The sequence below is a fragment of the Sparus aurata genome, chromosome 3, assembly GCF_900880675.1.
Source record: "Sparus aurata chromosome 3, fSpaAur1.1, whole genome shotgun sequence".
Lineage (NCBI taxonomy): Eukaryota > Metazoa > Chordata > Actinopteri > Spariformes > Sparidae > Sparus > Sparus aurata.
The window spans coordinates 10,213,172-10,225,061 of NC_044189.1; the positions used below are offsets into that span (position 1 = coordinate 10,213,172).

General features: G+C 43.3%; 1 protein-coding gene and 1 long non-coding RNA gene across 2 annotated transcripts; one reads left to right on the top strand and one right to left on the bottom strand.

Annotated features, from left to right (window-relative positions):
• Positions 1-778: 778 nt before the first annotated feature.
• On the top strand, positions 779-11,617 carry rnf5 (ring finger protein 5). The gene is made up of 6 exons (XM_030412154.1): positions 779-1,159; positions 7,632-7,650; positions 8,514-8,626; positions 8,717-8,774; positions 8,883-8,994; positions 9,402-11,617. The coding sequence occupies exons 1-6, from the start codon at positions 948-950 to the stop codon at positions 9,518-9,520; spliced, it is 633 nt and encodes a 210-aa protein (XP_030268014.1). The 5' UTR covers positions 779-947; the 3' UTR covers positions 9,521-11,617.
• Positions 8,812-9,430, bottom strand: LOC115578866 (uncharacterized). The gene is made up of 2 exons (XR_003983547.1): positions 9,234-9,430; positions 8,812-9,094 (listed from the first exon to the last, which is right to left on the bottom strand). It is a non-coding gene; the product is annotated as an uncharacterized LOC115578866 (long non-coding RNA).
• Positions 11,618-11,890: the final 273 nt, after the last annotated feature.

Genomic DNA, 11,890 nt, shown 5'->3' on the forward strand with positions numbered 1-11,890 from the left:
AATAACTACATGTACATAAAGTAGGGCATTTTCACAATTTTAGCAGTCAGGCCAACATTCCTTCCAGACACACATTTATTTTTAAAAGAGACCCCAGCAACACAACTCAGACAATTCCAGTATCACAGTCTCTGCTTATTTATACATTTTTTATTCATTTGTACATTTTTGTATATTACATTTTTTATTGCTATTTTAGTATGTCTAGGATGTTCCTCTTTTCTTTGAGTTGTTATTGTCTCTGTGTGTAATGCTGCTGCTTCACTGTAATTTCCTATCTATCTATCTATCTATCTATCTATAGGATTCAAACATACCTCAATTTTAGACACATTTTCTTTGTTAGAGAAATTGTGACATATTCTCACAAAGTTCATGTAATTTTTCATCTACAATATTGTTGCAATAGCAATATTGAGATATTGGGTTAAAAAAAAAGATAATATATTTTAAACAAATTCTAGCATTTTTACATTGTGTTTTTAAATTGCCTGTTAAAAGTTGACAAGCAAAATGTACCAAAACATTTTATTTTAATTTCGTTCTTAAAAAATATATATAATAACAATAATAATAATAATAATAATAATAATAATAATAATAATAATAATGATGATTTTGTGTGAAATATTTGTATCATTCTTTTTACTTTACTTTTATTTCGTTAAATAGTTTATTATATATCAAATTGACTATCAATATTGTTTTTATTCTGATTATTCTGATTACTATTACGGGTGTGGTTTATATTGTCCCCGCCCCCTCGCCTGTGTTTTTTCCGGAAACGGAAGTGCTCCTTCAGGTAGCGCGACAGCAGCGGAGCAGTCAGGCTCGGTCCTGTGACACTTGTCATCGCCTCTGACTCAAGGCTAACGTTAGCTCGGGTCGGGCCCGTGTGGCTTGGGTTGGTTGTGTGTTACCATCCTCACTTGTACACAGTAAACATTATGGCGGCCGCGGATTCCCGGTCCTCGAGTGACGGCGGGCCGGCCAGCAGAGGAGGATTCCCGGCCGGGGCGAGCAGCAACGACCGCGACGGGCCGAGCGGCAGCGGCAGCGGGGAGGGCGAGCGGGAGCGGGACCGGGCCACCTTCGAGTGCAACATTTGTTTGGACACTGCCACGGACGCTGTCATCAGTATGTGCGGCCACTTGTTCTGGTACGAGACGAGGCGGGGAGGTGTGGGGGCTGGATATCATGTGTGGGGACGGTGGTTGTTGTTTCTGCTCAGCCCACCGAACCGGAGTGTAGTTTTGTAGCCGTGTGTGAGGCCTCCTTTCCCCGTCAGTTTGAGCTGTTTCACGGCGAAATCACGCCCAACGGTCCGGCAGCAGTCGGTTGTCCGTGTCGGCGGCCAAGATGGCTCGCTGGATGTTATTGTCGAGGGTGTTGTTATAAATGAAGCGTGGCTCCACTTCAACATTCGCAACGCGTGTTTTCCTGTCAGACGTGGTCCTGAAGGCTGGGATCAAGGCTGATCGACACATTTGCATGTTGATCATGTGGTCAGCTCTGATCTGGCTCAGGCTGATCATATCATATGGTGTGCTGTAGGTCAGAGGTCACAGTACCAGGCAGCGCCTTCTTGAATCAGACTGTGTGACACATTAACTTAGCTGTTTTCAAACTGTCTGGTGATCATTTGTAGCTCTAGAGATAACAAGTAGTTCATTAATTGACCAAAAGATGAGAGGCAGATTCTCTATTGTGAGGGTTTCCTGCATTGTTTGTTTTTTTAGAAGGGTTAGTGCCAGACCAAGAGTAAAAAATTCTATTGATATATCAGCCAGTATGCACAGTTCTTTTGCAGTGATCCCAGTGAACACTTGTGACAAAGCTACGTGACAGAGGCATGATCATTTCAAGTTTAAAGGTGCAGCATGTATGGATCTTAGCTAAAGATTAAAGGAGACATATTGTGCTCATTTTCAAGTAAATTATTTTGTTATGGGTTACTAATAGAATAGGTTTACATGCTTTAAGGCCAAATATCACATCAGTTTACACCCTCTGTCTGTTTTAGCGCCTGTCTCTTTAAGACCTAGTCTGCCCTGATTGGTCAGCTCACACACACCTGACCCAGCACCGCTAACAACAACAGAGCAGCAGTGCTTGCGTGCCAAGCTACGCTCTGTGATGATCTACTAAAGTTAGCGTGCTAACCAGCTAGCCCCTGCCTGTGTTAGTCCAAAGCTCCTGTGCTAGCGGTGTAAACACCAACACTCCCATTGTTCCCAACAGCTACTCAAGTGAGCTTATTATTTTTTCTACATATTGCTCCTTTAAAAATAGACATTGTCTAAAATGACAGCAGAATGAAACAGTAAACTTCCCTGGGAATTTTGATCGTAATACATTACCTCAAGCGTCTGATTCTGCAGTATAGTCTCTTAAAAGTAGCTTCCATTTCAGCACACTGGACAGCATATACCCAAATAACAATCAGATTAATCAGTCATGAAAGTAAATGTGAGGTATTCCCTTGGTAAATCGAACTTATGTGATGAAAATAAAAAAGTGAAATGTTTTGACTGTAAATTAGTTTAATGGCTGAATCAATAATCAAAGTAACTGTTAGCCTGTAACCTTTAGGTTGCGCTTGAGATGTGATTGTACTCCCCTTCTCCTATCTTGGTTTTAATCAAGAATTGCGCAAGGCTCAACCTTCAAACCGCGCCGTGTTGAAAACGTACACAGTCACAAAATGACGCGTGAGAGGCTCAATCTTTCAAGAGTGTTGACAGGCCAAGGCTGAAGTGAGATTACAGCCAGGAGTGTTGGATTGGGGTCAAATCTAAGGGCATTAAATCAGTTGTGAAAGAACACAGAGGACAACTTCTCCTTTCCTACATCCACACATTTGTTATTTAAAAGATAATGACCTGTGTGTGTGGGGGGGGGGGGGTGTGCACATGTTGTGGCCTCACAGACAGATGTGGATTTTAAGGAAGTACAGAACGCTCCCGCTGCCAAAAAAGGGAAGTTGGTAAACAGTGATTACGGCTGTTATCTCCTCTTCGGGGGGGGGGGAGGTTTCTACAGAGAAAAACTCCCCAAAGTCACAAAATGTCACATACCTTCACCTGAAGCAGGGGCTTTAAAGGATAAGTACATGGCTTTCCATCAGCATGGGGGGTGAGCAGATAATGACTTGCATTTTTGGGTGAATTTACAGTTTAGCTGTCAACCCACAGTGTCACAGAATTTATGTTACACGCAGCCTGCAAACTAATGACTTGTTTTGTCTTTTATTTGAAAATTGATGGCAGCATTTTTTGGTGAAGCGGCCGAGTTAGAGCACAAAATCTGTCTTTTTATTTCGCCTAACCGAAGAACTAAGCTTTGACCAACAGCGCTCTGACAAATTGTGTCCTTCTAAACCTAAAATAAAGGTGGACCTGGAGGAACAGACATTTTTAGGAGAATACGAGCGACATTTTTGTCTTTGACATGCAGATTTTGGCTGATTTATTGAATACCTGCTGAGAGAACAGGTGCACCTCTGCAGAAACTCGCCTTTACAGTTACATGTGCAGTCGTCACACAGCGGTGCGCGAAGCTCCTGTGTGATGTGCTGATGTAACCCGGTTGCCACGTTACCCGTGTGCCCTCTCGTCTCGCTTGTGATGAAACTGTGGTGATGAAACTTGGAGCAACGATGGGAGGTGCTGACGTCAGATCACCTGCTGCAACTTAAAGGTCTGATTTCTGTCACATTCGTTAATGAGATGAACTTTTTTCAGACTTTAGGTGACCTCACCTGACCCTGCATCTGTTTGTCCAACTTGCTTTGGATCAGACTGTCTGGCATTTCTCGGCAGCAAAACGTCTGCACTCGTTGGCCAGACTGCACTCAAATAGATTGGGATAGAAAAATGCTCTGTTGTTTGTAACAACTGTCACTTTTCTGGCATCAGAATATTTTGCCGTTGACTCGTACTCGACCTGCTTTTTATCCTCGATTGTGTTGAAGTGCGGAACTATCCGGGAGGTCCTCACGAGCAGACGGTCTCTGCACTGTCTCAGATTTCAGTGTAAGAGGAAATTGAGAAAGCAAGCCCTTCTAGCAAACCTCGCGGAGCCTAGAGAGTGATGATTTAGTGTGAAAAAGAAGAAACATTAACCTCACTTAAATGCCTCGAGGTTAATAAGCGTGCGACATCTTTACAGTCCCTGAGTGAGAGTCCCCTTCAGCAGACTTATCTCTATCATTGTTAGATACGCCGGCCGGCCAGACGGGCTGCAGCAGGAGAGAATTATCTTCACCGAGACAGAGTGAGAGCTCGTCATGTTGGAAGAAAGAGATTTGAAAGGAAAGCGAGAGAGAGATGGAAATCGTCACATAAATACTATCGGGGAGGACTTCGGTGAAAGTGTTGGCACTCGTAAAACCAACACGATACTCAGAAATCTTCGTCTGTGGATACTAGGGGTGTGCCAAAATATCGATACTACGATATATCGCGATATTTCGTCTTGAGGTACATTATCGATACACTGGTGCCAAATATCGATATTTAAAAATGTAAAAAATAAAAAAATCTTTTTTTTTTTTTTTTTGGCCCACCACCACCACCCCTCTTCTTTGTTCAAACATGGGTATACAACCAAATAAAATTAAAAAAAATGGTTTAAGTAGCTCTGAAACCCACACATATAGATATTTAATGATAGTTGTAGTCAGTGTGTGTGTTAAGAAGAGACACTGTGCAATATACTCTTTGTTTACTTGGCTGTCATTCATGTGAAATTGATTGACAATGTTTTGTAATTCCTGTGAAATGGATTCAGTGCAGTCAATAAATTCTGAATTTCTTCAGTGTCACAGATATCGTGATGTATCGTGGATGAAATTTCTTGCAATATATCGATTATCGCAGAATCGCTGTATCGTGATATTATCGTTATCGTGGGCAAAATATCGTGATAGTATCGTATCGCGAGGTACCTGGTGATACCCAGCCCTAGTGGATACGGAGCGGTTGATAGTGGCTGCATTCCGCCTCTTGACCCTTTTGCAGTTAAACGCGAACCTTCCCAATTTTCAACCAGCTTGTGTCACTCCAATTTTTGTAGTGTACGCAAATGAAAACTGGTAAACTTCTCTCTATGTTGCCTGCACCTAGACGGCTGTTGTATCATCTGCAGATTGTTTTTCAGCATTTTTATATCCCCGCGTCCACGGACACAAGAGTGTAGTTGAGAGAGAGAGAGAGAGAGAGAGAGAGATGAGGCTGCGATACTTCAGCCGTCAGCAGGAGTGTTTATTGGTCCCGTGCGGCGCAGTGCATTATGGTGGTGCATCATGGCTGTCGTAGGTTTTCAAACTTCTGAGCAAAAGGGAATACCACATTCCCCTCTCTCTTTGTTTCTCCGGTCCAGTTTCAAAATTGTTTCCATCTTTCTGCTGCATAAGAAGCCGATTTTTATGCCAGGGCCATCTCTCCAGCTGTGAAATACTTCTTTAAGTCTTTAACATGTCAGAAAATGATTTAAGAGCCCTTCATAGCGTCATTAAAGTTAAACAGTTGTTCACTTTAACAGGCATTTTTCCTCTTTTCTGGTATTTATTGAAAACTCTGCTTCATTGAGAAAATAATCTGCAGATTAATCAATAATAACAATGTATTATTAGCTGCAGTCAAGTTATACTAGATATTTTGGACTGTTGGTCGGATAAAGCGAGACATTAGAAGACGTCCAGCAGATTAATCTTTTCCATTGCTGCTGCTGACATTTCAGATGAAGTTGTTATACCAGAAGCATCTACCACACACAGTGTTTACTGAGACATTACTGCAGTCTATAGACGGTTCTTCAAATCGGCAACAATCAAGTTGCCTGAGTGGGCTTCACAATCCGTACAGGGAGCAACATCCTCTGTCCTTAGACCCTGTGGGACTCAGACCCTTTCAATAAGAGGCCCGCCCGAGCCTCTTATTGGACATTAAGCAGTTCTCGTCGGATCACATGAGCTCGGCTATACGTGCGTCCACATGTCGAATCAGAGTAGAGCGGGGTGTTGTGTTAACTCGGGCCTTTCGCTTTGTTCAGCTGTTTGTGTCCACAGGAATGCCGTTCTCGGCTGCAATCTGATATTGTACTGGTATTACACGAATACCGCACACACTGTGAACCCCGAACCGCCGTGCAGGTCGACGCCAGGTCATGTTTTTGCTTTACGGTTTGTTTGGCACAGCTGCCTGGTTAGTTAGGTTCGCGTGCGTGTTGAGGCGTTCGCTCTGGGCACACCTGAGGCAACAGGGTTATGAATGTTTTGTGGATCCGAAACCGTTGAAAACAAGTCCTGCCTGTTCCTTTTGCATGTTTTGAGTTGCCGTGCTGGTGATTAAAGGACGCTGCTTAGTAAAGCAGGTAATTATGCGTTAAGAGAAAAGACACTTTGAGCAACCACGCGGGCCTTCAGGACAGGAGCAAAGCTGTCTCACGAAAAGAGCTCCGGTTAACTCGGAAAACTGAATCCATACATTTGCTGGAGTGGACTGACTGCTGCTTCTGCAGCGCGCTCAAGTTGACTGAGGTCTCGGGGCAAAACTAAGCTCAGAAAACATTTTACATTTAGTTTTTGATGCACTGCAGGCACTGGAGCAGGATTAAGTCATTGAGTGCTTTCATGCTGGCGGATGAGTTTGCTCAAATTAAAAGAACACAAGACAAAACGCTGTACAAACCTCGCTGAATTCATCCCACTCCACTTTTATGTGTCACTTATTGTGCTGTAGTTGATCTGTAGTTATCTAAGCAAAGGAAATTCGGATTAACATTAAAACTTTGAATTGATGAAATGTCTTTATTTGTTGCAACCGCACCAGCAACTGTTCTGTTCTGCATGTAGCACATTGCAGGTAGATTTATCTATCCTTGTAATTCGACATGGGATCTCCGGGCTTCAGGAGACTTGGATTCAGCTTAATGAACTGAATGGAGCCCTTTTGTGTTTTCTTTCACTTGTTTTTTAGGTTTTTAAAACGAGCTCTACTTAAGTTGTTGAGGAGATTGCCGTGAAGCTTCAGAAACGTTTTGCGGACTAAGAAACCTCACCCGACTTTCCATCAGCATCAGTCGGATAAAGACCAGATTTGAATTTTTGGCAGAGCCGTCTCTGTAAGAGACGGGCTGAAGTTGTTGATCGCACCAACAGTCATCGCGGAGGAGTCGCTGAAGCTTGTGGTCCTTTCAGTCTGGAGCTACAAGCTGCACACAGTAGAGAATATTCGCCCCCGCCGTCCACTTCCTGTTTCATTTGCCCCCCTCAAACCTTCATCCTGAACTCCCACAATGCAGCACTGGCAATTCGGCCTCGCCGACAGCTGCTTGGGCGAGACCGCTAACCGCTAAATGCCTACGACAGATGGAGCCAATATAATTCCAACGACGGGTGGGTTGCAGGGATGAGTTTAATCAGCCACCTCGTTAGGAACAGGTTGTTCTAACCAGGTGGGCTTCCTGAGGTGAAGAAGAAAAATCGCCAGAAAGCAGACGTCACATTTACTCTCTCCGCTGAGATTGATTTGACAATAAATCGGCCTCCAGGAGCGCTGACATTTTGTAAGCGAGCAGATCCATTGTAGGAATGTAAATTAATCTTGTGTTTCTCTATTTCTTCACAGCTGGCCCTGTCTTCACCAGGTGAGCATTCTCCTGTCACGCCGTCCCTTTGCTCTGTAGGGTTCATTAAAGGCCCCCGCAGGTGTTTTTTAATGTTCTGACTAGATGATTAGATTTTCTGCTTGGGTTGAAGTCGGGGAGTTGGGAGTAACAGTGCAGAACATGCAGTCCATCAAGATCAAGTGTACTAACTTATTTATCCATTCAGCGTCAGTTCACATCATTTAATAATCACAGGTTCCACGTTTATAATCAGGACATGAAACTACAAACTGTTCCGATAATCGACTCATTGTCGGTGTTAGGTCCAAAACAAAATCGCTCAACTTTTGTTTTTTCCGAGATTCTGACATTTCAGGTCAGAAGCGATGTGGTTATGTCATTTTCAGCTCTGGAAAAATGCTCGTTCTTGACAATTTTCTGAAACTGCATGAAAAAAACAACGAATCAGCGAGTTGAGAAAATACTGGCATATTAACCGATGATGATAATTGTTAATTGATTATCTGATCATGAGTGAACACGCCCGTCTGAGCAGGTGTTTTCTTTAACGCCGCCTCAGGCTCAGCTAATCGGCGTGATGTAACCTCAGCGTGGAAACTACAGCCGTCCGTTGACTTAGTGCAGCTTAAACATGCTAATGCACTTAATGCCTCTGTTTACTGCAGCTTTCTCTCTCCCACTCACCTCTTTAGGGTGCTGTGCTGGACGTTGCGCCCCATCAACACAACATAGATTAACATAGAAGTTAAACAGAGCTGCAGCCACATCAGACCACACTACCATAAAACTTCACCTGTTATCTGGCTTTAAACTCAGTATTTAGTCAGTCTGGATTGGGTTTTTTTTAATAAACATTGTGTCATGTTTCTTCCTCCTCTCAGTGGCTGGAGACGCGGCCCAGCAGGCAGCAGTGTCCCGTCTGTAAAGCGGGAATCAGCAGAGAGAAAGTCATCCCACTGTACGGCAGAGGGAGCTCCAGCCAAGAGGACCCCAGGTACCTCAGGAGGGCTTTAAGTTAATTCTGCAAAACAGTCTTACCATCGCCTTCAGCCTGATTGACTGACTGTTTCTGTCCCCTCCTCAGGTTGAAAACTCCACCTCGGCCTCAGGGACAGAGAACAGAGCCAGAGAGTCGAGGCGGGGTGAGCGAATCGACCCATCTCCTCGAATATTTCTGTCTTTTTTTTTTTTTTTTTTTTTTTTACGTTTGTCTTACTTTTACACTCCGTTATTTTCTTCCGTGCGGGCAGATGTTCCAGGGTTTCGGGGACACCGGCTTTCACATGTCTTTCGGCATCGGCGCGTTCCCCTTCGGCTTCTTCACCACAGTCTTCAACACCAACGACCCCTTTCACAGAGCAGGTAAACACACTGGAGACGATCAGATCGGGGACCAGCCGAGCTGTTTGGCTGTGGTGGATCCGATGTTCTGTGGTTGGAAGGTGTTTTTTTTTTTTTCTAGCTGTGAAATTGAGGGGAAGATTTGATAATCAGTTCGTCGATTTGAGCAATTTGTTATGGAAAATAAGTCGCACCGGTGAGCCTGACTATTGAGACCGTTATCATTTCTCATAATGAATGAAAAAAACATTTATTTTCACCTTTTTGTTAATGTGAAAATAAATTGCTCCTAAAAGTCGCAAGCTAGCAGAACCTGTGTGAAAAGATGGTCTGGGAGCCTGCGAAAGATGAGTACAGCACAGCCGCAAACACTCAGTCCTCTGAGACGTCCGCGTGTTAACCTTTTCTCATCCGTCTCTCCTCGTTAGACCAGTATGCAGGTGATCACCAAGGCAACGGTAACCTCAACAACGGCAACAACAACTGGCAAGACTCCCTCTTCCTGTTCGTGGCCATCTTCTTCTTCTTCTGGCTGCTGAGCGTGTGATTGAGGACCGGACGGACGGACGGACGGATGGATGGATGGATGTGTGGATGTGGATCGACGACCGGGAGGGAGGAACGCAAAAAAAAAAAAAAAAAACCTAACTATGTCACACTTTACTCGAGCCGCAGACACACACTCATTTTACATTTCCTAGCAGGTACTAACTTGGGAGAGAAAAAGCGGGTCGGTTGTGTTCGATTCCGAAACAAGAAATACAGGAATTTAGTTTTTTTCTCCTCCCGGCTAAAGGCAGGCTCACTTTAGGGATACTCAGCCCCCACCCACCCGCTTCTTTGATTTCGTTATGCAAGAAAACACTGACTGGAAAGTTGCGTGAATCCCAAGAAAAGTCGTATCAGCCCTCCCCGTCTACACGCACCTGTAGATGTATGCACACAGAAAAGAACAAGGTGGACACTTAAAGCTTAAGGCGATCAGAGACAGTATTAAGCGATCAGGGTGATCTTCGTATTGTTTTGTTTTATGGCTTCAAGCTGCAGGAAAGGAGGGTGGGTGGAGGGAGAATTCAGAGCGGTGACTAAATATGTTTTGGTTTTTCACATTCCCTCTTGAAGGAGTCACTGATTTAATCTTTAAATAGAGAGACGGAGGCACGTTGTGGAAGGTCCAAGCGGGGTTAAAAACGAGAGAGGGAAGGTGCGAGTTAAACATAGCGGTTGATATAGCAACCATTTCTTTCTCCAAAAGGCCAAAGAGTAGTGGATCGCTCGTGTTAGACGTCGAGGGTGAAAGATTAACTGATTTATGTTCCTGTTTACAGTTTTTTTGTTTTTTGTTTTTCTCGTGAAAGGAACAAGTGCTCCTAGAATTTTGCGACTTACTCTTGAAAACAGGCGGACAGATAAAAACAGCACAGATGGATGCATTTTTTTTATATATATACATTTGTCTTAACAGAAAAAAACTGCCATTGCACTGTGAAGTCATTTGTAGACTGTCCTGAAGGTGTGTGTGTGTGTGTGTGTGTTAAACCACTTGTTACGTCTTTCCCCTCAAAAGCTGTACAAAGTTGGATGAGTGTACCGTTTAAAGGGCCAGTCTGGGAGATATTCGCATCGGAATGAATCTGATGCATGCAGTTTGCTGATTACACGGCAAACTGTCGAGAAGCTCTGGCGAATCACGCGGCTCGATGAGACTCTGCCCAACGCATCCTGACAGGAAGTAGAGTCGACGAAAGCATCAGTTCAATAAAGTTTCTGTCCTCTGTGGATTTTTTTTTTTTTTCTTCCTGACTGTATGAGTGTCCGAGTGTGTAAACATTATATATATTTGTATATATGAATATTGTAAATGCTGTTTTTACATGTTTTCTGAGTGGATGACCAGCCACGGAGAGCGAGCGGGGACAACATGGCCCCCACATGCTTTTGTAAAGCGAGATTTGGCTCCCGGGTTTTCATAGATTTCTTCCCTTTTACTCGAGAAAAAAACGCTTGCAGCCCAAGTCGAAAAATAACTCTTCCGCCGGCCTCTCCCATTAATTTAAATAGATATCAATGCAAATCAAGTTTTTCCTTCCCTGCTACAGGATATGTATGATTTAGCTAATCTTCTCTTATAACTGACACAGCACAGTGAAAAACTCTAACTGTAAAACTATTTATCTTAAGTGACAACTGTGAAACAAAATAGGCCTACATTACCCACAATGCAACGCAACTGCTGCCCGTTGGTATGCTAGTAGCATCTAACCGTTAGCCTCAATCATGGCAGGCCACTGACGTCTGATAAACATTTATTTTTAACTCCACATACCCACACTTCCATTCCTTCTCACATTTTACGTCTTAAGCACCAACCGACGAGGCATTTTATCAGATTTTAGAACTTTAGATATTCTCACCGGGGTCAAAGGTGAAACCCAAGGTCCTCTGTGCAAATGACAAGATGGCTGCCGGGGCTCGTCATTTCCTGCATACCTGTCTGTTCAAGCTACACTTTGTATTTCAAGGCTTATGTGACAAGAGAACAAGTGATGGATGTCATGATCTGTGAGTCTTTTAACAGACTAAACCTGGAGACGTTGTGTAAAATGGTTTAGGAGATTAAAACTGGATTAAACGATTGACTTGTTTTGTGCCCTGATTGTTTTGTTTGCTGTCAATCAATGGAGTTAATAAGTTGATCAGTCCACCAACAGAAAAATAGTTACTATGTTTCAAGCTTCTCGCACATAATTGCATTTTACTTTGTTACTTTGCAGATTGTGTGCTGAATTACAGGAAAAGTAGCTCATTGCTTAATTAAGTATATTTTATTGGCAATCACATTACATTTAAAAATGTAATGTAAAGAACGTTGGTTCTGATAATCAGCCAGATGTGTAATCAGTTGATCAATGGTACA